Source organism: Mya arenaria, chromosome 5, assembly GCF_026914265.1.
Source record: "Mya arenaria isolate MELC-2E11 chromosome 5, ASM2691426v1".
Classification (NCBI taxonomy): domain Eukaryota; kingdom Metazoa; phylum Mollusca; class Bivalvia; order Myida; family Myidae; genus Mya; species Mya arenaria.
In genome coordinates, this window is record NC_069126.1 from 79,616,745 (window position 1) to 79,642,008 (window position 25,264).

Consider the following 25,264-nt stretch of genomic DNA (forward strand, 5'->3'; position numbering starts at 1 on the left):
CGGCAAATCCAATATCCACCGCAACGTCCCTCTGACCTTTTAACTGATAAGCTTTAAAATGGTTGACCTACATACACATGATGTGACAACATTTAATTTACTATTTTATGTTCTTGTAAAGGAATTTACATTTACAAGGATGTGATTATAATTTAGAGTCATTTCATTTTTTTTGTTTTCAGATCTACATGAGGACACCCAAAGAGACCATATAATGGATACGTAAGTGCTTATTGATTCATTGACATATATGAAATGATACAGCATTGTAAGTACGAAAAATACATAGTGTTATCCAAAAAACAAAAATGTCTAATTTATTGATTATTCAATGAGTAAACTGATCGAGTTAAAATATTTCTATTGTATAGTTGTATATATTGAATAATAATCATAAATCAGCTCATTTACTCAATATAAGTGTGCAAATTATATAACCCGATACTTTAAAAAAATGAGATAGTGAAGTGATAATTTTACGATACACGTGACTCATGTAAAACAATATCGACATCAACTATAATTTAGATGGAAGTATGCATCTGAACTAAATATGCGTACGTTGTCCCGACGAACTTTTCAAATATGGTATCCAATATAAGTCCTAATTCGATCTTAATATAAGAACGCGGTAATATTTCCATAAATTATTTCGTTTACTTGCTTTAAGATAACGTATCAAAAGTAAGAATAATATATGTCTTTGACTATTTTGTATAAGCCGCATCACGCGATTTTGGGCCTTCGTACATATATTAGCTCTTATAATATCTCGTATTTTTCCATTAAATAATATTACTTATTATATCTACCAGGTAGAATATATTCCTTATGCGTGATTGGCTAGTCATAGTATTTTGGCGACACAGGTTCGAACCCGGTCTCTAACACAATTATATTTTCTACATTTTGTTACAATTATGATATCAAAGCGTAACACATTCTATTAGATAATTGTCCTGAGATTCGTTACAGAAAAAAACTTCTTTTGGTGCCAATCTGGTGTACAGTCCCTTTAACACCCTGTTCAATGCCATGTATTCGAATTCGTTTAGGTTTTCGCAGTTGTTACACGTAACAAGTATAGCAAAAAAATCGCGACTATTGTTCTCTTACTACTGTAACACATATTACTAAATTACTAATTACGGTGATAAAATATACAAGGTTGTAACACCCTGTAGCATGCTTTGAATTCTGATTTTTTAGGTTTTTGCTGTTGTTAAATGCATCAAATGTAACAGAGTATAACAAGATTTTTATACAAAAAATCTTCGTTTTTTATCATCTGTAACTCATGTAATATCAACTTACCAGAGGTACAACACCCTGGTACAAGCCTAGAACGCCATTTGGTGGATGTTTTTCGACATGTTTCGCATTGTTACACATGTAACTAGATCATAATAAGTATTGTTTTTGTTAGCCGTTGACTCGCGACGTTCATTCATTAAGCCCGAAACATAATTGTTGTAAATTTCCGCAGCTTCATCAATTCTGCTTCTAGTTTTTCAATATTTCTTCGGCACAGCATTGTTACTTTCTTCTAAACAGAGTATTTCCATTTTAAATTTGGCGTACGTAATTAGTTCCGTCGAGAACCTATTTGACCGCCTATATCTTATCTGCTTTTCCGGAAAAATTACAAATGGAATATTTGGCCGAAAAACAAAGAAAATGAAAATTTTACTTAAAGCCCATTGTATTTATCAAATCTTTATTCAAAATTTATTTTCAAATGTATCGTTATAATGCATATCATCCGACGCGAAAGTATGGAAATCAATATCTACCTCATTTATAAGCGCATTGTCTTAAATGGTTGCCAATTGCTTTCGTTACAAAAAAACGTGAATTCACCATTGTGCTCACACCTTCCTAGTTTTGTGTGAAGCAGGTGGTCTTAAGAAAGTCTCTGTTCTTCTCAAAGTCTTAGATTCAAACAATATTTAGTAATGATTTAATTAAAATATTAGTTTGGAAAGCTGTGTTGAGGAATTTGAGGTAGAAAATTTTGACAAAAATCAATTCTTACCTATAGCTCTTGTAAAAATGAACATATAAATGAAGCATGTTATTTCCATAATTCTGTGTAGATGTTTAATTCCTACGTGCATTGATAAGATATGGACACTGTTGAAATTACCAGATTTTTCGTCCTTATATGAATATACACAGGAAGTAATGATCTGTCGATACGTAATAAAGTTCCCTTATGTATAATTGTATAAAAAGACAATAAGTGATCTCGACGGGGATTATCTCGCCTATGGACCCAGGACTAAGATTTTAAAAGATGGCATAAAGATTATGTCATGTTATTTTTTTATAGTTAGAGCCAAATTCGATACAGATTTCCACCGGTTTTATTACCATCTAACACATTTATTTGATAAAACACACTCGTCTAACCTGAAATGAAATTAGTTCACTTCCACTCATCGACCAATAATGCCTCTGGAAGGAGATTGTTGATGGAACCAAACGTGTGCAAGACAGATTTGTTTATTATAAATTCTCGTCTCGGTATGAAACCCGCTCGACAACAATATTCGCTGTGGTCCGTCAACCAAAGTGGCCGCCGTAAAGAAAATGTTGCATATTCGTACCCATAGTACGTGCCATCCGAATTTAAAGCAGATATTTCGTCGGTATTATTATTATTTTGGGACACACTACTTTCGAAATCTTGGATAATATTAGATGGTTTCCACTTAACGCCCTTAATGGCGATTGGTGTATGTTTGTGCCCACGTCACGAGCAATTTTATTGCAACAAATACTCGTCATTTTTATTATATATCATTTTCTAGGAACAATACAATTCTCGATAAAAATACTCATCTGAATCCGGAAGAAATTAACTCATTTTAACTTCCCTCCTAGTACTTAGACTTGTCGACAATTTTCCTTTCTTTCAGGGAACCAATCTCTTCGACAACAACATGTATTTGACCTGGGATGTAATAAGCTCAATTTCACGACAGTGATGAAAGACCGTTGGCAAAAGATCAGATCGCAGATGTTCATATTTCCATTCCAAATTTAATGTTTTATGGCTTTAACCGTTACTAACGGTTTAAGAAAAATGCATAAAACATCAATTCTGGAGAAGAAATATGAAAATCTGCGATCTGATCTTTTGTTATCAGTCTTTTATCACTGGTTTTCTGATATTAACGCCAAAAACTGCTCGCTCCAAGACAAAAATAAAAAAAACGTTCAATCAGTGAGAGTGCAGCTTTAAGCGGAAAACAAGGCGTTGGCTGTCCTACAAGTACTACAAAAAATTACATTTGTTTTCTTAAAATGTTGATTTTGTAAAGCATTTTGAGTTCAATAAATAGTGTTACATATTGATTGAGGACACACACTATCTAGTTATAACAAGGTTGTTTTTTTTGCATTGACATATTATTATCAGTCAAAATGTTCATTGAAACGAACATGACAGTGAAATTAAGTTATTTTGCCTGAAAAGCATGTTACAGCTTAGTATGTGGTCGTAATTTTAACACTTCCTTGATAGTTTATTATATGCCGACACACATGTAAAACAATCCATTTATGATATTATATGAACACTTAAATATCCACTCTATGCTACTGTAGTTAGTCTATAACCCATATCAAACAATTAAACTTGTTATAACTTGAACTTGTCCTTAAGCTGTTATTTATTTAGGAGAGAATGTTTACTTGTTTGAACAAATCATATCTCTCGTATTAAGAAACCATAATCAAACAAAAACGGCCGTTTCTTTTTAATTTGTTAAAGTTATTTTGAGGATTGCCATTATATTAGTACAATGCTTTGTCCTTTAATTAGTCATTTTTGAGGGGACTAAATCAGAATAATAAATATTGCATATACCAGTTTGAAAATCGTTTAATAAACTGTTAACTTATCTAATAACTATTAGTGGAATATGGTTTTATCTTTATTATTTCATATGTAAATCCAACCAACTAACGTCATAGATTTTGTTCCACCAAAATATATTCTATAAAATACACCTAACAACTGATTATAGAAATACTGTGAGGGCAATATGGTGACTTTTCAGAGCCCTTCAAAAGAAACTTGTATGCATCCAGTGCCGTAAGCCCAACCATTGCACTTCTAGAACTCATTGTATTGAATCAATGCATGCATAAAACATCATCATCATAGTTATAACAATCAAACGCCCTATTTTTCCAAATTATGATTTTGGGTCCTAAAGGTTTTTTTATTGGTTTTGTTATGATGACCATGTCTCTTAATACGTGGTGTACATATATATATATATGTTTCCATCTTTAAAGCAAAGCGCACCGGACACGTCATCGAAACATTCTTCTTACAATCTTCTTGCAGTAGGTAGAGATTGACACAATCACTGTACCAACCACGCCTATGTATATTTCTGTCTTCAACAACCTCAGATACACTGCACCACATTGTTATTATATTCTATACATGAATAGAGTATGGATTGGTTGTTTGTTCTTTGTTTGTTCTTTGTTTGTTCTTTCACTTGTATTTTACTTTTGTTCACTTTTGTTCGTTGTATCTTGTAAATATATTTCATTTTGTTTACCTATTTTAATTCAATTCAATATGAAGGAATAAAAGAATATATATCTATGAATTAATAACAGTTACTGAAACTCATCCAATTTATTACAATTATGAAATATATCAATGTAAACAGTGTATATGGTGTTATTTGATTTTGTGTATTTAAGATGCATCCTTGTATTTGAATTTGACAAACAATAGGAAACAGGATATTAACTGCTTAGCATCCTAACTCAAGAAGGGAATTACGTTAATATATTATATCAAGTAAATGATCTGTTAACAATAGGCTAGCACTTTTATTCGGGAAATAAATCTATTCTAAAGCGCTAATATTTAAACGTAAACAAAATTAAACTAAAATTTTAAACTTGGGATTGACTCAAACGATTGAATCTGAATACAAATGATATTGTTTTGAAAAAAAATAAATATTCTTTTTATAACATAATTATTTAATACGGATTGGTATGAGTTTATTTACATTGACGACACACCAAATCATTTCGTTTGGTGTGAATGGACAAGACAGTTAATATAAAGTATTTAGTAATGGTCCCCCGTTACGAATTCTTCTTCCTGATCTATGTTTGATAACGTACAGATATCTACGGTGATTGTAAATCGGGACAGAACTAGAACAAAGTCGATTCGCAAAGCTATTTATGCATTTATGTCCCATTGTAAAAGTTGTGCTTCCAAGCGCGTATATGATTCCCTGAAAATATACCACTTTTTCACGTTCATCTCAATTTCGTGCGCGCTTATGAATATTTTCGAAATAGCATGGACAAATTTTCGCCCTATCAACGTGATGCTTAGAGATTATGTTTCGGGCAGAAATCGATGCAAGTCTTCATAAACGTGGTAAATAACAATTTTGAGTCCGCTCCAGGACTTCTTTACCGATCAAATGAACCCAAAATAATGTGTAACACATGTTCATGGCATTGGTCGAGCTTGCAGAGCACGTGCTTCCCACATGTTGGTACATTTCAAGGTCCCACAAGTTGGTACATTTCAAGGTCCCACAGGTTGGTACATTTCAAGGTCCCACATGTTGGTACATTTCAAGGTCCCACATGTTGGTACATTTCAAGGTCCCACATGTTGGTACATTTCAAGGTCCCACATGTTTTAACATTTCAAGGTCCCACATGTTGGTACATTTCAAGGTCCCACATGTTTTTACATTTCAAGGTCCCACATGTTGGTACATTTCAAGGTCCCACATAATGGTACATTTCAAGGCCCACATGTTTTTACATTTCAAGGTCCCACATGTTGGTACATTTCAAGGTCCCACATGTTGGTACATTTCAAGGTCATACTGAGTCTTTAACGGGACAAAGGTAGATAGACGCTGTTCTCCTCCACCCCTGAAATTATTAAATAAATTGGGAATTTCGAAATGATTCGTGACACGTGTTCTCAACTAAACGTAGTCGTATGCTACAGCCTGGTACATTGACAGATCAAGCTCTGCTTTAAACGTCATTTATAAAGAAAGTATAAGAAGCATTTTTGGTATTAACTTGTAAACAATAACACTTTTCCTACTTACCAAACAAGTGTTACCGGTCATGTGACGGTCAAGTGTTACCGGTCATGTGACGGTCAAGTGTTACCGGTCATGTGACGGTCAAGTGTTACCGGTCATGTGACGGTCAAGTGTTACAGGTCATGTGACGGTCAAGTGTTACCGGTCATGTGACGGTCAAGTGTTACCGGTCATGTGACGGTCCTCAAAAAATCGAGTTTCTAGCCCCTTGAGATATTCTGTTTAAGTGTGTGCAAACAAACAGAATCTGATATTTTTAAAACTATTCTGATTTGTTTTGATGAAATGAAAAAAATATATTTTAGTTGGTGACCATGGCAAACATTATCAAATAAAGGCATTTTGGACCTAAATTTGCATTAAATATACAATAAATATCGTCTGAACCATTAAATAATTTGTTCTTAGTTAAATGATATCTAGAAACCTTCCACATGTACCTAGTGTATGTATTTGACTATTATGATCATGTCAGAATAAATGAATGCCGTTCGTCAAGCACCATAGTTCATGGCGATTATCAAGAAAAAACCAATGCATGGACCTTAGGTTAAAACTAACACCTATTATAAACCAATGCATACAAAGAAGATAAGGGTATGTAACCACAACAATTTACAATAATTTAACTTACTCGAATGGTCTTAAATGCTGCTTTTGTTATCGTAGACTGGTTGCAAACATTTATTTACACCAACTTTACCAATATACCTATCGGTTGTGAATTACATAACAATACTGTAGCATTTAAACTAACTCATAATGAGATCAGTTAAGAAATTGGCTTATTTGAAAATACGAAAATAATTTACAACAGATTAACTACACATAATTTACAAGGCTTTACGTAATTAGAGACATATTCAATTGGCGATACAGTATCTTATCAAACATTCAGGCCCTGCCTAAATAATAGATAGAAGATAAAAATTCAAGTTAAAATGTTTATAGAGTTTAGCCAGGTGTTTAAAATGGGAAGATACTACAGCAAATACAAGACCAATGTTTATGTTAGGCATCAAAGACGCGGCTGAATGGGTTTTATTGAATATTAATATATATCTATTGATGTTCATGAAATATTCTGATTAAGTTTCGTGAATATTAGACCAAACATAATGCCTCTAGTGTGTTCCAGATTGGACCTAGTCACCAACTTTTACAGGCGGTCAATATTTCATCAAGGGGTACATTCTGATAAAGTTTGAATATAAAAATTCCGAATAAACACGGACATAGCCGAAGTATGACGGTTAAATCAACTTTCTAGATCGTAGTTACTCGGTCGTCTCCGGCATGCGTAAATTATTTAGACTGGTACCTTGCATTATCACCGATAACATTTTTGGTGTCGGGTCAATTCGGCCGAGATATCATTTTGGCCTGATCCTTTTCGGCCTACTTTTATTAATTAATGTTTGTTTTAAATCGTGTGAATTACGCTTTGAATTTTCATTTTATATCAGTTAAATTGTGTTAATTTTAGCTAAATAACTTCAGCGAACAGGTTATTTATTACCTTTTTGGACATGTTAGCTGAAGAGAACGCCGTATCCAAACCCTACCAGAATTCGTGAAATTTTTATGTCACGCTGTTATTTCATTTGTATGCATTGTACAGACAAAATTACTACATCCTCAGGTAAATGAAATAAAATGTAGTTCATAAAAACATTTTCAAAACCAAAAAACGTTTTATAGATAGATAATTTATCATCTTAATAAATCCGATTATAAGCATTCCTTAACTAGGTCATAGTTGTATTCAAATTTAATCACGTGATAACAAGAGTTTCAGAAAATACCCATGTGACCTATATTTGACCTCACACATGTAGTGTTTATTTTGCTGTTATTTTTTCCATTTCGAATAATAAGTAAATAACTAATAACAAATTTGGAATAAATTAATTGTTTTTACGTATCAAAAGGTATTTTCAACCTTACTGCAATTGGTTTCAACTAAATGAACAATGTGAATCCGATGCTATAATAATAATCCAGCGACATCATCATGGTCATGTGATTGCAGAGTCATTCAATTGCGTCATCATACTCAGTTGATTCTGGTTGACTTTTTATATGGGGGTTACGCCATAACTTTAATGTGTTGTGAACATCAAAAAAATAAATATCAACATTTAACTTATGGAAGCCAGAACTATGTTAATTTCGTTATTGCGACCTATATTTGTTAGTAAAATCGTGTGAATTAAGCTTTGTACTTCCATTGTATATCACTTACATTTAAAAAGTCAATTAATGTCGTGTTAAGGCACTTATATTGTTATCAAATGCATACTTTAAACTATTATTCACAATATGCCCGTAAATTCTCACATGCTTATTTACTACCACAGCGTGTATATAAATTGTTTTCACAGAAAGTAAATTTCTAAAATAACGAACTCGTATGACCGGCGACCAGTCAATACAAAAACAAAGAGAATAACTTTTTTTAATTTCCTGTTTTAAACATTAGGCTTTTTCGATTTATATGACGTTTTCTAAGTTTTTCACGCATCAAAACGGTTATTGACGATAAATTTTAAGTAAAGTTGAATAAGAGTTGATATCATTAACAAATCTTCTTTTTTTCCATAACTAAAATTTGTCCGTATACACTTCCCCATCGACAATTGCAAAAATGTATCCCTGTAGACGCGGACTCCAGGCCGCGTCTAATAAAGTGTGCTAAGGTTCAAAACGGTACATTTTATAGGGCTGTGAAGCACTGAATTATTGTATTTACGACAAAGAAGGTTATAAGTATGTTTAATTAAGGTACTGTTAGGCTTCTACTGCCTCATGTAGTAGTTTTAGTACGCATTTATAATTATTCAATGGTCTCTATTAGGGCAAAGGGGTGCTACCAAAAAGTACAGGGTAACCAACCCTTCTATAACTCGCTAGGTAAAACCCAAGTTTTTTATGTTATTTTTGAAATGATAGATGACGTCACTGGCAGTTTAATTAACATTTGTATACAAGCTTTGAATAATTAATTGTCAATGAAACGATGACACCCGTTTTCATCTGTTTATTGGTAAAATTATTGTTATGTCTGAATTCCAATTATGTCGTATAATTTTCGGATTATTAATTTTGATCAGTTATGTAGTTCTTGGGCGAACTCCAGATTGGTCCTTGACCCTTAATGATGTGTGACATGGACATTGAAGATACTTGCCCGAAATATCTACTCTAAACGTCACCTCGATTCTGTGAATATTTTGCCATGGTATAAGGAAATATTTCCAGCGGTTTCAAGTGGATTCATTAACGGACACAAAGTGGTGATTGGCAGCCTTTCGGATACGTCGGTATTCTTTCGGGAAACATAGATACGCATAAAAGTACAAATTTTGCAATGGGAGATAAATGGAAGCAGGTTTAAGGACCGACGTAGTTCAAGTTTATACCATCAAACAATCACAGTGGATATTGCACATTACCAATCAGAGATCAGGAAGAAGAATTCGTAATGGGGGACCATGACAAAATAGCTGCGACCAACTTTCATATCTATAGACTCCAAAAGAAATGATTTGGTGCATTGTATACGTTAATGGAACAATATAACTCTGTGTTCAATAATTGTGTTATAATTACCACGGTAATGAACTTGTTCGACATCAATCTATTTTTGTTTTGGATTCACACGTTTGAATTAACCCCTTGTTTAAATGTTTAGTTTAATTATGTGCATGAGTGTATTTCGTCACCTTAGTGCAATAACTGAATAACTGCATATAAAAATAGAAGCAGATATTGAGTTATTGAACTAAGGTGACGGTTTATTTATTTGAAAATAAATTAACTTCCCTTTTCAAAGTGCTACTCTTATGTTAACAAATCCTACACCGGACTTAACTCATTATTGTAATTGTTTTTTTGAGAGGCTTTATAGTTAACGTCCGGTTTTCATTTTAAAATGAAAAAAAACAAGGATTCAGGAGCCTTTTCTTTACTGATTTATTTCATATGATGTACTTACGAACATGCAACACTCCCGTATCGGATGCTCTTTATGGCGCTAAGTAGAAACAAATTAAGTTCATCCAAGGTGAGACTGATTTTTCATTAGTAGTGAGTGTTTAGACAAGATTTAAACGGGCAACAAATGTGTCGCATTCGGATGGATTGTACCATGGGTACGAACCTGCAAAAATCGGTTTATCGCTTTTGGGCGCTAGATGAAAATGTGCTAATTCCAAATCACAGGGTTCAAATTTAACTTTTTTGTCCACTTCCTAATCAAGCAAGTGGCCTAAAATCTTACTTGCTAAATGGTCAAAACTACTTGCTTTTTAAAAACAAATCACCAAATCGAATGACTTTTAATGTTGTTTGTTTTACTTAAACTAGTTAAAATTGAAACTCATGTGATGGGTGTTGTGTTTTATTTTACAACAAATGTGCAACAAGGTAAGAGACCATTATTTCTCACTTAAAAAACAACTTCATCTCAATGACTTTATACCACATGGTCAATAAGTGTTCTTTTAGATAAATGGCAACGCAATAAAAAGGTATAGAATAGAACATAACAGATACCCTGACAACGATTAATTGAGTCCGACAGTTTACAGGTATTTTTAAAAAACCAGAACAGGTGCATGATCGATTGAAAAATACAGAAATATTCAAACGTTCGAACCACTGAAACAATCTTGGGAGGTTTTGTTACCTGGCCGATCTTTTTTTTAAATAATTAAGGTTTGAACTTGAAAAAAATCACTCGCTTAAGATTTCGAGTGGGCATGAGTTTAAGGTTCATAGACTAAATACAACTAGTGAAAAGTATTGTCTGCACTCGAATGACCCGTACACTGGCTACTAATATGTAACATTCGCCAAACGAATGCATATTTTAGTTAAGTGGAAATGAGCTTATTTCAGGTCACACGAGTATATTTTGAAGAATGTAGTGGGTTTCAAGACAAGAACTAATCGGACGACATGACTGTCTCGCACCTGGATGGCTAGAACCATAGGTACGACCTTGCAGTAATCGTGTTTTGATGTTAAATGGAAATGAGTTAATTTTATACTAGGTCAGACGAGTACTTTTTATCGGAATTACGGGCTACATAGACCAGACCAAAACGGCGAAAAGGCTTCTCGCACTCGGATGGCTACACCCATAGGCCAGAACATGAAATAAGCGAACTACAGAGGCGCTCAGTCCATATTAGCTTAGTTAATCCGATAACAAACGAGCGTTTTTATTCAAAGAGTTGGACCACTCGACGACAATAAAATCTTTGAAAAATCTGTCTTGTTCTCGAATAGTTATAACAAACAATCTCCTTCTAGAGACATTGTTGGTCGATAGTGGTCCCACAATTGTCATTCATTTTCAAAAAAATGTTTGTTTTTTATTTTTATTTATGCTCTATAATGACAAGTATAAATGCAGATATCAAATAATTATCCATTTAAATGTTTTCCTTTGAAAATAGTGTCATTTGTTTTTGGTAAATCTAGAATTTTAAAATGTAAATGTGTTTAAAATAAATATAAACCACAAATGTCACTGTATGTGACGAAGGTCCCCGAAGTAGTAACTAAGTATAATGAAATTGTCGGAAACAAAGAAAGTTTCAGATGTATAAATGTGGCTAGCTATCTCAATTTAAATCTGCTTCCCTTAATACCATTCTATAACCTTCTATCCTATAGAAAACAACAAAATCAATACTTTTCAATGGTACTACCTTGGAAGTCTCAGTGAAGCGATTTGGGAAACCGATTAACACATACAGCATTAACTTGCAACATGAGCAAAGTATGTCTTATTAACAACATGCCTGACAAAAATGGAGCTTACAGACGTGGTCGACTGGCCGAGGATAAAATCCTCCTTCTGGGGAAAACTCAGAAACCTCTGCCCGTTTGTCATCCAGATTTACAGGATTTGTCTCGTACCACTAGATGTCGGGCCTCCGACTAGATCTCCCATAAACTCCTTAACAATTAGGTATAAAATGCACATCATTTATATGATTCATGTCACGTACTATATCAAAATATACAATTGTCAATTACAACGCTATGTATACAAGTGAGAACAAAAAGATCATTCATATGATAAAATTGCATAATAACAGAAAACTTTCACCGTAAACATTTGCTTGTAAAATTTTACAATCCATTGTATCGATGTGAGCGTATCGGCTTCCCAGAGCTGAATGCCTCTACATTCATATACTCACGAAATACTCGTGCATATAAAACGCCACCTGGCGGTTATTCCATTACAAGGGAAAATAATTTTCTTCTAATTCGTTTCACTCAAACGCAGAAAATAGTATTTATGTAGGCTACCGTAGTTCTAAAGAATATGATTAAACATATTATATTGGTTGCTGAAATATTCACATGTGATAATGTTAACATGAGATGTGTTCGAATTAAAAGTGCACCAGGAAAAGAAATTAGTCTAGAAATTATAACGAGACAATAACATTATCTGCTTCACCGGCACTAGATAAAATGATAATATGTTATTGGTGATTAAAGGTATGCGTGTTAATATTTAGGTCAATAATTTAAAACCTTTTAACTTGAACTGTTGTCTTTTTGTCATTCAGAATCCTGTAATATCACTTGTCAAAACGTCACAGTAAACGACTTTTGTTGAATTATCCCAAACAAAGGTAAAGAATTCATTCGAAAATGAGGATGATGTAATCATAATTATTGGTAATGTTTTTACCACAATCTTAACCTCTTTTAGAATGATATAACCGTCACGTCTTATGTTTGTATTTGCCGTGCATTTGATTCATTAGAACATGTTTTGCTCCGTTTTATTATCAATATTGTAGAAATCATACGTTTATTTGTAAAAAAATAAAAAATAAAACAAATAAATGAATTAAGTAGTTTATTTTCTATCTAAATCATAAAAGGAAAACATGATATTTCCTTTGAATTCAGTGAAAATTATTTTGATGACGTTGGGTACTGGATATTTCTAAATCCTTAAGTAACAAGTACATCTTACTGGAAATGACGTCACAATTTAAAATACAGAACATTCAATTAAAAATATGGTGTTAATGTTGGCATTCTTAATATAATCTCAGTATTCTTTCTTGGTTTAAACGGAATTAGAACGAACGAATGAATCTTTTGTTTTATATTATTTCGAGTACTACATTTCTGAAATGCAAGTAATACAAAAAAAAAACTCATAAAGAATATGACACTTTTCATCATATAATATACAGTTATAGCCGACTCGTCAAATTTATGCCAAAGGCTCGCTTAGCTACACATTTCCTGAAATCGTTAAGTAAATGCCTTTATAACATGACGGTTCATGACAGATTATATATGTAAATCTACACGTAGGCAATACAATATATGCCATGAGCTTATTGTAGAATATTTTTTCGAAATCTTTTCATCCCAAACGTACCCCTAGTGTCTTCCAAACTTTGTCTTTCTTTGTTCAAAAATGTACAATAAGATACTATTTCAGAAAAAGTAGTATTCATATCCTTGAACGAGAGCGCTGTGGAACGAATTCAAGGAATTTTTCATTGCATTGGTAATTATGGAGCCATTTTAATGTTCGAAAGCAATACCTAAAGTGTAATATTTTAATGTTTCAACGCCACCACAAATTCGGAGCTACTGAGATGGTACCATACATTGGTTTAAATAAAAAAAAACATATAGAAAAGTACCTACAGTTTGATGAACTCAGTAGGGAGTATACTATAATTATATGTATACACTTCAGGTTTATCTCTCTATTTAAAAGCTATATACCTGTATTATAATTCATAATGAAATTTTTATACTTGTATAGGTATTATTATAACTTTACCCTTGTCAAAATTCGTAGATGAGTGATGTAAAATCATAACTGTATAAATAGTGCAAATTAAGTTATAATTGATTACAAAAACATAATCATAATCGGTCAAAACTTTGACAAACATCTATAAATAGAGAAAATTTCTAAACTCGTTAGGGGAGATCACAGCGTTGTCGACTTTAAATACAGTACACTCAAAAACGTTGACTGCTCCGCACTTCAGCTATGTTTTATCAGTTAAGGCTTGGCTATCACAACAATGAGTTATGCGGCATTTTCCTGCTGGTGTATGTTTTGGATGTTTTTAGCGAAGTGTGAGTATTTATTTTCATATTTCGAACATTTAATCATAAATACAATTTTGCTAAGATACTCAAATTCCTAAGCTTATTTATACATTGAATAAGAGAGAAATTATTTCAGACTTTCAGCAACATAGTGAATAACGAACGTAAGGTAACCACATAATTCGACCGGTTAAACGTTTATCTTGTGATAAGTTTGAAAATAGTTTTGTATAAACAAACTATGGTGGCCTAAAGTGGAGTCACGCCTGTGCATATAATGTTTACAAGCTTGTATTGCTTAACATGTAAGTCGGCAGATTTTGGATTAACACACATTCGTGATGGATTATAATTAAGACTATATACTATCAGTAGCAACATTGTGAAATGTACATAGAACATAATGACTAGACAAAAAAACTCAGCTTCCCTAACGTGTTAGTTTCAATTACCTTAATATCATTATGACTTTTAATACCCTTTTTTATTATCATCAATGTTAACCTAAAATTGTATTAAGCATTGTATCATTCTTATCTTTTGTTCGCTATGTGAGATTTCGTACGATTTGTCAATACAAAGAAAATAATTATTCAACATATTTTGTTAACAGTCGGATGGCCCCTATTCTGTACTATAACACGATAATACATTTTCAGAAATGCTCATTGAAACTCATTTTTATGGGTTTTTTTATAATTGATACATATATCTAAATGATATGTGAAGATATATCTCAATACTTGAAAACACACTCAACTCTACCACTTACATGGACACAATATTTGTCAGTGTTCTGTATGAAAGCAGAAACATGTTATCGAACATAACATCACCATACGACAACATATACTATACGACCATCACAACGCCAGACGACAACATATATTATACGACCATCACAACGCCAGACGACAACAAATACTAAACGACCATCACAACGCCATACGACAACAAATACTATACGACCATTACAACGTCAGACGACAACAAATACTATACGACCATCACATCGCCATACGACAACAAATACTAAACGACCATCACAACGCCATACGACAACAATTATTATAAGAACATAACATCGCCATACGACAACATATTCTATACGAACATCACAACGCCAGACGACAACAAATACTATACGACCATCACAACGTCACAAGTCAATACATACTATACGACCATCACAACGTCAGACGACAATACATTCTATACGAACATAACATCGCCATACGATAAAATATTCTATACGAACATCACAACGCCAAACGACAACGAATGTTATACGACCATCACAACGACACAAGTCAATAAAATACTATACGACCATCACAACGTCAGACGACAACATATTCTATACGAACATAACATCGCCATACGACAACATATTCTATACGAACATCACAACGCCAGACGACAACAAATACAATACGACCATCACAACGCCAGACGACAACAAATACTATACGACCATCACAACATCAAAAGACAACATTTACTATACGACCATCACAACGCCAGACGACAACAAATACTTTACGAACATCACATCGCAAGACGACAACAAATTTATACGAACATTACAGCGCCATACGACAACAAAGACTATACGACCATCAAAACACCATACAACAACAAATACTATACGACTATCACAACGTCAGACGACAACAAATACTATACGACCTTCACAACGTCACAAGACAACATTTTCTATACGACCATCACAACGCCACACGAAAACAAATACTATACGACCATCGCAACGTCACAAGACAACAAATACTATACGAAGATCACAACGCCAGACCACACCAAGTACTATACAACCATCGTAACGCCATATGACAACAAATGCGACGCAAATATCAACTTGTCGTAATTGATATATGTACGAGTAAGGGTACCCACCCTGCCAAATGATAGTATTTCTTCTTACAACACAATTATGACTCAGCAAGGAATTCTGAATTTAATAAATTGTCACAAGTTAGTTAAAGATCTCGTCCATATATAACTTGATAACATTATCTTTAAAATTCAAATTGAGAAAAAAAACGATGATTTTTACATTTGTAATTATTTTGGTAAGAATTCGACCATAATGTTATTGAAACAATATTTGTATCTCATTCTACCAAAAACGCACACCTTCATTACCTGTTAAAATGTAGAAACTAGTTGGCTTATTCTAAAATCAAATTCGTAATAATATATGAATATCATATGGAAGCATGTGTGACATTGATATTGTCAACCCGAGAGCAGAATGTCACCCGAGGCGTCTGTTTCGAGGGTTGACAATATCAACGTCACACATGCTGCCATATGATATTTATTTTATAATACCAAACAAAATTAAGTACATAAAATAGTTTTGAAATGAATTTAATAAAAAAAGTTTAACAAGGTAAACAAAATATAGCTTAATCAAATAAATATATCCAGAACAAAATTTCACCGTTAATTATGCTAAAATTCCTTCGAAAACTGTTGTCTAATGTTTTTGTGTTCACATTGAATAGTGACGTCACTGCTGTATGTGTATAAGGGAGGCAATCACGTCATGATGTAGCTAAAATATTGAAGCAGTTATTTGCCCTTATATGACATTCAAGTCGCATGACCTGACAGTGAATTTTCGCTTGGTCACGTGTCAAAACGGATCAAAATATCTTTTTTTCGGGTAATGGGATTTTACCATTGTAGACAAAAGTGAGGTATAATAATTGTGCATATAGTTCTGGGTTCAAGAACTCATTCATAATAATCACATATTTTAAGTGTTCAATAGATGTATGTTAATTGCAGGTGCTGATGGTTCCGTCATCATAAGTTCATCAGCATCCACTGTTCCAGAAGGGGCATCACTTTCATTAAACTGCACGTACACTGGAAATGATCTGGTGAGGGGAATACAGTGGATAAACAATGGCAAAAACACGAGACGAAAATACGATATATTAATCAGACAATCCAATCCATGTTCAATACAAGGAGTACCTGGTCTCAACCTAACTCTCTTCACCTACACATGTTTAACACTGACTGTTTTCAATGTGACACGGAACAACCAGGGAGACATCTTCACATGTACAGCAAATACTATGAGCGGGAGTGCTTGGGAGAATATAAACAGCGCAAATAGTGTTATCGTCAATGTATCAGGTAAGGCATCTGCACAACATACATTACGTGGATTATTATTTTAATAAGATATAGTCTTCAAATTGTTTGCGTGTTTCTTATAATTCAAGGTTATATAAGCTCAAATGAAGTATTTTGTACTGTGCGGATTTAAGTTTTTTTAAACACGATTGCTAACGCCACCTTGAATTCACATATGACCCAATTGTAATTAAAAGCAAGTTACGAACAATACGCATTAGATGTGTTGTGAAATGCCTTTTGTAGACGTTTTAAGTACATATACTTTTATCCTATTTCGGTAAATCGGCATTGCATCATATGTCTGTAAATTTTGAATTTTAAAGGTGAATTTTTAAAATTCTTGTAATGTATGCTGTACAACCATTGAAATAATGTTAAATATTTATTTGTCAAGAAAATAAACAAGGTTTTGCTTTCACAAAAATCGCGCCTTTGAACAAAAACAAACAAATAATTATACTAATTTTGTGTAGCATAATCACACTAAAACATGGATCTATGCTATGGTGGAATTAACGAGATAAATAATGTCTAGGTTAAGAAAAAGACACACGTTCAGCTTTAACTACACTGTATCAAAAGCATAGCATGTGTAAGTAAGTACAAAACTTGCTTGTCAATGCTTTTGGGATCAGGTAGGAATCCGCAGCATTACCTCAAGGTTGAAGTCACACTTATTGATATCTTGAAGGTACATTGTGTTGTCGCCGTTGTCCATTTTGATAACCGTGAGATCACGTATTTATTGACGTGATTAATTTCGATACTATGTTTAGATAACTGTGATATCTAACAGGTAAACTTAAATGAGCAATACCAAACAAACATGTCCAAGATTAATACTTTTAATCAATATAGTTCATGTTCTATAAAATGATTTGTCTACGCTACTCCTCTCCTCTGCTCTTCTTTTGGAACACTCAGTTTATATACGATTTCACATACGCCTCCTGACATTCCAGTTGCGACGGCAGATGATCCCGCTTCTGAATTGCTTTGTTCAAAGTGATAACCATGTAACTTTTAATAAAAATAGCTTATTGTACTTAAGGATAGTTTACAGGTACTGGGTACAAAGCACAGCGTATGATAATAAATACCCAAAGTTCCAAAACATTCTGACATCTCATTTTGATTAAACTTTAGTACCATATGATGCATACGTAACGCACTAACGTGTTACAGTTGCAAAAGAACCACTGCTAGCTAACCTGTTGGACGTGTGGTTTGAATTTTATCCAACTATAAACTTTCAGGTATTCTGCTCAAACTGTAAACTTTTAGCTACATTGAAAAATGAATAGAACCGCAGCCAAGATGTAGAAGCCACTACATCATCGAACAACCACAATGTTAATAAATTAATAAATCATATAAATATAAAGCCACATAGGCCACTATGTTACGTTATGCCAGACAGTGATCAAAATATATATATTTAAACGACTAATCGGAAAAAAAATCATCAGAAAATTATCAAACCATCAGCAATGTCCACCATTCTCACACGAAATAATGTATAGTCTGTACTTGAAGTAAAACAAATAACACATACAGTCGAAACTCGCTATGTTGAACTCTGTTATCTCGATATTCTGGTTTTGTCGAACTGTTTTCGAATGTGTTTGGTTCAGTAAGTCAAGTTAAATATATAGGTTATATCGAGTGATAGTTATCGTTATGACCCCGACCAAACGTCATCAGTCATCGCCAGTTGCACAGGTAACCGACGACGATGTTCTCTCGCATTACAAATATACTAGACATTATGGACAAAATCCTGGTTCAGCTTGACTCATTTCAATCGTCAATAAACAATATGACGATAAAAATGCAATCAATGGAGACACGGGTCAGCAGCATTGAAACCAAAGTCCAGGATATTGAACGAAGTCGCCAATTTGACAGCTCATCCATTGAAAAATTTGATAGGCAACAGAAAGAGCTTAATTCTCTAATTCAGAAAATGAACAGGAAAACAAAACGCAAGAGTTGAAAGAAGATATTTAAGATCTCAGATGACGAAGCATTAGAGACAATTTAATGTTAAAAACATACCCGAGGACGCTGATGAAAATTGTGAGCGTAAAGTACTGTCCTTTATCAAAGACAAACTGAAACTCCCAAACGCGACAAACATTGTACTACATCGCGCCCACAGGGTTGTAAGGACGGCAAGATTCGCCCAATTATCGCAAAGTTTGTGCTATTCGCCGATCGCGAGCACGTAAGGCCACCAAACAGTTAAAGGGAACGCGAGGTCATTTAGAAACACAGGAAATTCATACCCATCATGATCGAAGCCCGAAAACAACAAAAGGACGCCTATATCAAAGTTGATGAACTATTTATCGACAAGAAACTTTATAAAGAAAGAAACTAGGAAACCAGTGAGAGTGTTCTCAGATGTTTATCATGGAACATTTAAGGATTAAGTACAGAGAAAAGAAAATCACGCGAGTTTGTTGATTTTATTTCTAATTTTGATGCTAAATCGTTACAACAACATTGACTGTCAACAAGTGGCGATCTTGGCCAGAAAAGTATACCCGAAAGTCATCCAAATCATTGTAACATTGATCCTAAAACCGTTAGGGACAAAAAACTACCCAAACTAAATCTAACTTAATTTCACTCGGAACGTTGAGAATTAAAACAAATAATTTTAGCATGATTTATGGTCAAACTTGACTAAGAACATACATACATAAAAAGAAATCTAGCAAGTTATAAGAATGTAATGTGTGTTATTATTTATTCTAATCATGTGTTAGTGGGGTATTGCAGACGTAATTACTTGCAAACTCGAATATTTAACAGTCAAGTTTGTCTACTGCCTATCCATATTTGGTATATTCACTAATGTTTGGGTCGCGGTTTGTCGAGCCGTACACGTTTAGAAAAGCCCTGAAATGTAGCTGTGTGAAGTTAGCTAAACATACGACATTGGACATGGGACATTCAAAAATGAAAGTCGTGATGCACGACATTGGATATTCAAAAATGAATGTTGTGCTGGCAAGACATTGGACATTGGACATTCAAAAATGAATGTCGTGCTGGCACGACATTTGACATTGGACATTCAAAAATGAATGTTGGACATTGGACATTCACAAATGAAAATGCTAGCACGACTTTCACTTTTGAATGTTGCATGTCCAATGTCGTGCCAACACTACTTTTATTTTTGAATGTCCAATGTCCAATGTCGTTCCACCAAATAAGAATTCCTAGTAAGTTTACTAAATAATCATTGAAAATGTTTAATATGTAGTGATATATATTTCAATTTATTTGTGCTAGCATCTGCAGCATTTCATATATACCGTGCCTAATATCGGTTTTTGAATGTGCAATGTCCAATGTCGTGCTAGCACAACATTCATTTTTGAATGTCCAATGTCCAATGTCGTGCAATCACAACATTCGATTTTGAATGTCCAATGTCCAATGTCTTGCCAGCACGACATTCACTTTTGAATGTCCAATGTCTAATGTCGTATGTTGAGCTAACTTCACACAGCTCTGATATGTTGTTAAACTACGTTGAAATGTAGAGTTTCGTTGTAAACATATATGGTTACGTATATTAAGTTAGAAATAATAACAACACCACGCAGCAGTGTTTGAGAATTTAAACATATATGGTTATGTATATTAAGTTAGAAATAACAACAATACCACGCAGCAGTGTTTGAGAATTTAAACATATACGGTTATGTATATTAAGTTAGAAATAACAACAATAACACACAGCAGTATTTTGAGAATTTAAACATATATGGTTATGTTATTAAGTTAGAAATAACAACAATAACACAGAGCAATGTTTGAGAATTTAAACATACATGGTTATGTATATTAAGTTAGAAATAACAACAATCTTTATATACGTCAGTTCTTTGCCGTCTTCACTAGTCGCATTGTAGAAACTATTTGGTATATTCTGTTTTCTCCATTACATTGCGCAGTATTGCTGTTTTCCAGAACTCTTACACAATGAGTATATATTTCTAACATTCATAAATGCAAAGCATAAAATGTACATTGCAGGTGGTGTTGGTTCCGTTATCATAAGTTCATCAGCACCCAGTGTTCCGGAGGGGTCATCACTTACATTTAACTGTACGTATACTGGAAATGATCAAGTGAGGGGAATACAGTGGATAAACAATGGCAACAACACGAGACGAAAATACCATATAGCGATTCAACAATACAAACCATGTTCAATATTAAGATTACCTGGTCTCAACGAAACTCTCTTCACCTTCACCTGTTTCACATTGACAGTGTTCAATGTGACACGAAACAACCAGAGCGACAACTTCAAGTGTGCAGCAATAACTGGTGTGACTATAAACAGCGAAAATAGCATTATCGTCAATGTATCAGGTATGACATATAAACAACGTATATGACATTGATTACTGTCAATTGTTTTTCAATTTCATTATGATTTTATTTAGATATGATTTTCAAAATGTTAGCATGGTTCTGTGGACCTAGAGTTATGTAAAAGAAAATTAACTATATTTGACTTTCCTGCTTTGCAAGTTTCTTGAACGCCATTGGTAATATCTCTTTAAAATCAGCACATATAAAAACTACTTGTATTACCTGGTAAGTATTTATTATATATGCATGAAACGTTTTGAATGACGCCTTAATACACGTAAGAAGTACATGTACAATTAGCAGATTTCGGTTAATTGGCACTGCTGCAAAACACTTGCAAATTTTAATAATTTCAGAAAAGTTTTTTCCTTCACATAAATAGCATCTTTGAATAAAAATAAACACCAATGCACTACATTTGTAAGCATTACTTATCAAATTATTGTAGCATAATCAAACAAAAACATGCATCAATGAGATTGCTGAACAATATCAACAAAATATAAAAACAATATTGTCTTGACTAAATACAGAAAATCATTTAGTTTCTCATACACTGTTGTCTACATAAGATAGCGTGGGTAAAGTTGAAACTGATTCAACCACTTAATTTGGGAGTATATATGTAACCACAGCATGACCTCAAACTGTATATTGTGTTGTCGCCGATAACTTTTTTGAGATAATCATGACAACATGTACTTATTCACGTCACAAACAATTTAAGTCTCTTTAAGTCAAACCCTTGTTACCATTTTGATCTTTATACAAATATCAGCTAACATCTCAAGGACCTTTTGTAGTTTGTGTACACATATACATTGTCTGAGTTTTCGAATTAAACTAGGTATTGCAGTCGTTGTGTTGAACACGTCGGTGTCGGCTGTGTCATACAAGTATTTTATTCTTGGAGAACATCCGTTCGAAATATATGCAAAAACTTTGAACACACATGACCAAATTCCATGATTATATGCAAATGCTCCGTTATTTTGTTTTCAAATGATTATTGAAGTGTTTTTAAATTGTCATTTGGCATCCGTTTTCGGGTTTGATTAATTTAGGCTGACCGTTTTATGTAGTATATACACAAAAAATAGCATAAATATTTCAGTGCCGATATTAACCGTAGAGCTGACTTCACCGACTGAAACATATGTTACTCTGAACGCGGGTGAATTGAGGAATTTCAGGTGTCGTACATCAGGTGGGCTTCCAAAGCCAACAGTGGAGTGGTATAAGACGTCTGGGAATACCTGTACCAGGAATGGCATCAGGATAACAACAAACATGTCCAGTTTACTGTCTGCAAATAATGGTTTAATAGAAGTGGAAAGTTCGCTTGATTTTTATGCATCTAGTTCTGACAATACTCTCTGGATTTGTTGCGCAGCAAGTAATGTCAACTCACAGTGGAAACTTTCACGATCAAAACAATTAGAAATTAGAAGTAAGTTTTTTACGGAATAATCAAAAATAGAAGAATACTTTATATGTCATAAGAAATTTGTGTTTGAAGTAACAATATCTTATTGCAGCTTGTCACAGCACATAACTTTAGTGTGTTGTAGGATAAATGGAAATTATTTGACAGAAAAAATATCCACTCAAATATATTACACATAACTTTATTTTATAACTATTCTACCATTCATCGCTATATTAAATACAAATACCGCCGCTTGTTTCCAAAAATGCAAGTAATTTCAGAACACATTCAGGGATACGATCTTGCAAGCTTTCAAAGCACTATTGTTATAATAAAATATAACAAAAGCATATCGTTATATTTCTGGTATTTTGTCTTCTTGTTTAAAAACCTATCCCATCGATATACTCCTCTTCGTGGAGACGATCGCCACAGTGTATGTCGTCAAACAGGTAATTTCTGAAGAATGAGGAAAATGAAATAAAAGGAGAGCTTGTTGAGTTCAGTAAAATATTTGTATTTATTTCATTCGCTGTCATATGAAAAATAATATTTCAACGTTTGGCTGCACAACTCGAGAAAATGTTGTTTTTTTATATGGCTCTCGTGAAACAAAACATAATATGTCACTGAAATCAACAAATAGACCATATCTCAAACCTTTGATGCGATATAAAAGTTTCCGATACATGAACGTTTGCATTATTGTAATGAAAAACATCGAATAATATTTTTCGAGTTCGTAAAATAATATCAAGTTTTGTTTTTGAAGCCTATTGCTGAACCAGTTGTTCATATCGGTAAACCTTCAATTAAAAACGATAGAAACGTACACATCATTCCAATAAAACGTCTTTGTAAAACGTAATTGAACAATTGCGCGGGCGATTCCCATTAGCTCACGAATTAGTTAATAAAAAAATCATGTGATAGGAAATAGATTTTGCTATGGATTTATGTTAGGCATAAACTATTACTCGCTACCCTCATCGATTTGTATCCAATCGTAACGGTTGCCTTCTGGTCAAATCCATATTACCATTTTGGCTTCTATACAAATATCCTCAGAGATATCAAAGAGCTTTTAAATTTCTTTCGTACAAAGTGCCTATATTCCTTGTTCTTATTTTCGAATATCCAAACATGAGGAATTGTGATGGTCATGATAACCACATCGGTGACGGCTTTGTCTTACAAATGATTTAATATAGGTGATTTTGAAAAAAAACAACGTTCAAATCATTCACAAAAAATTGAACAAACAGATGTTGCCAAAGACGATATGCCTACGCCCAATTACCCTGTCTTTAAAGCATTAATGTAGAGGTTACCGCTGCCAGTTGACATCAACTTTTACGTTATTCTTGTTGTACGTTGGACGTCAGATAAATGTTGTAAATGCCAATTTCAAAATTTAAATATTTCAGTGCCAATATCAACAGTTGTGCTAACTTCACCGCCACAGACATATGTCACTGTCAACGCGGGCACACCAATGACATTCACGTGTCATACATCTGGTGGGCTCTCAAAACCAACTGTGGATTGGTATAAGATGACTAGTGAAAACTGTTCAAGGAGAGGCGTCAAGATAACAACAAACATGACCAGTTCAACGTCTATAAAAAATGGTCAAATAGAGGTGGACAGTTGGCTTGATTTCTATGCATCAAATTCGGACAATCATCTCTGGATATGCTGCGCGGCTAGTAATATCAACTCACAGTGGAAATTTTCAAATTCAAAGAATTTAAACATAAGTTGTAAGCTTTTAATGGACAAATCCAAAATAGAATAATCCGAAATAGTCTATAGAAAGTTTGAATTTCAAGTTATGATGTAATAGCGCAAATATTTACGGCATATAATTATCGGTTTGATTTTATTCTCAGGTAATCATCTAAATTTAATTTAAATAAGTGTGATGTTTTGGTCATATGCAGGACTAATTTTTATGATTTTTGAAAACAACTGATAAGCATTGAAACATTTGTTTGTTTTATTCTTAGCTATA

The 25,264-nt window shown here is 33.5% G+C and overlaps 2 protein-coding genes across 4 annotated transcripts in view; both read left to right on the forward strand.

The window, feature by feature from the left end:
- Positions 1-4,699, forward strand: part of LOC128235252 (uncharacterized) — a 71,803-nt gene extending 67,104 nt beyond the window's left edge. For both annotated transcript variants that reach the window (XM_052950041.1, XM_052950040.1), the window contains exons 7-8: positions 183-222; positions 2,922-4,699. In XM_052950041.1, the coding sequence (XP_052806001.1) occupies positions 183-215 (33 nt within the window). In that variant the 3' untranslated portion in view covers positions 216-222; positions 2,922-4,699. The remainder of the gene's footprint in view (positions 1-182; positions 223-2,921) is intronic.
- A 4,931-nt stretch (positions 4,700-9,630) lies between these two features.
- On the forward strand, positions 9,631-25,048 carry LOC128233413 (nephrin-like). 2 transcript variants are annotated; one of them, XM_052947081.1, is made up of 6 exons: positions 9,631-10,191; positions 11,028-11,122; positions 17,061-17,417; positions 21,477-21,818; positions 22,936-23,271; positions 24,678-25,048. In XM_052947081.1, the coding sequence occupies exons 2-6, from the start codon at positions 11,107-11,109 to the stop codon at positions 25,046-25,048; spliced, it is 1,422 nt and encodes a 473-aa protein (XP_052803041.1). In that variant the 5' UTR covers positions 9,631-10,191; positions 11,028-11,106. The 2 variants fall into 2 exon arrangements, with proteins under 2 accessions (XP_052803041.1, XP_052803040.1); XM_052947080.1 differs by lacking the exons at positions 9,631-10,191; positions 11,028-11,122 and adding an exon at positions 14,187-14,273.
- The last annotated feature ends 216 nt before the right edge of the window (positions 25,049-25,264 follow it).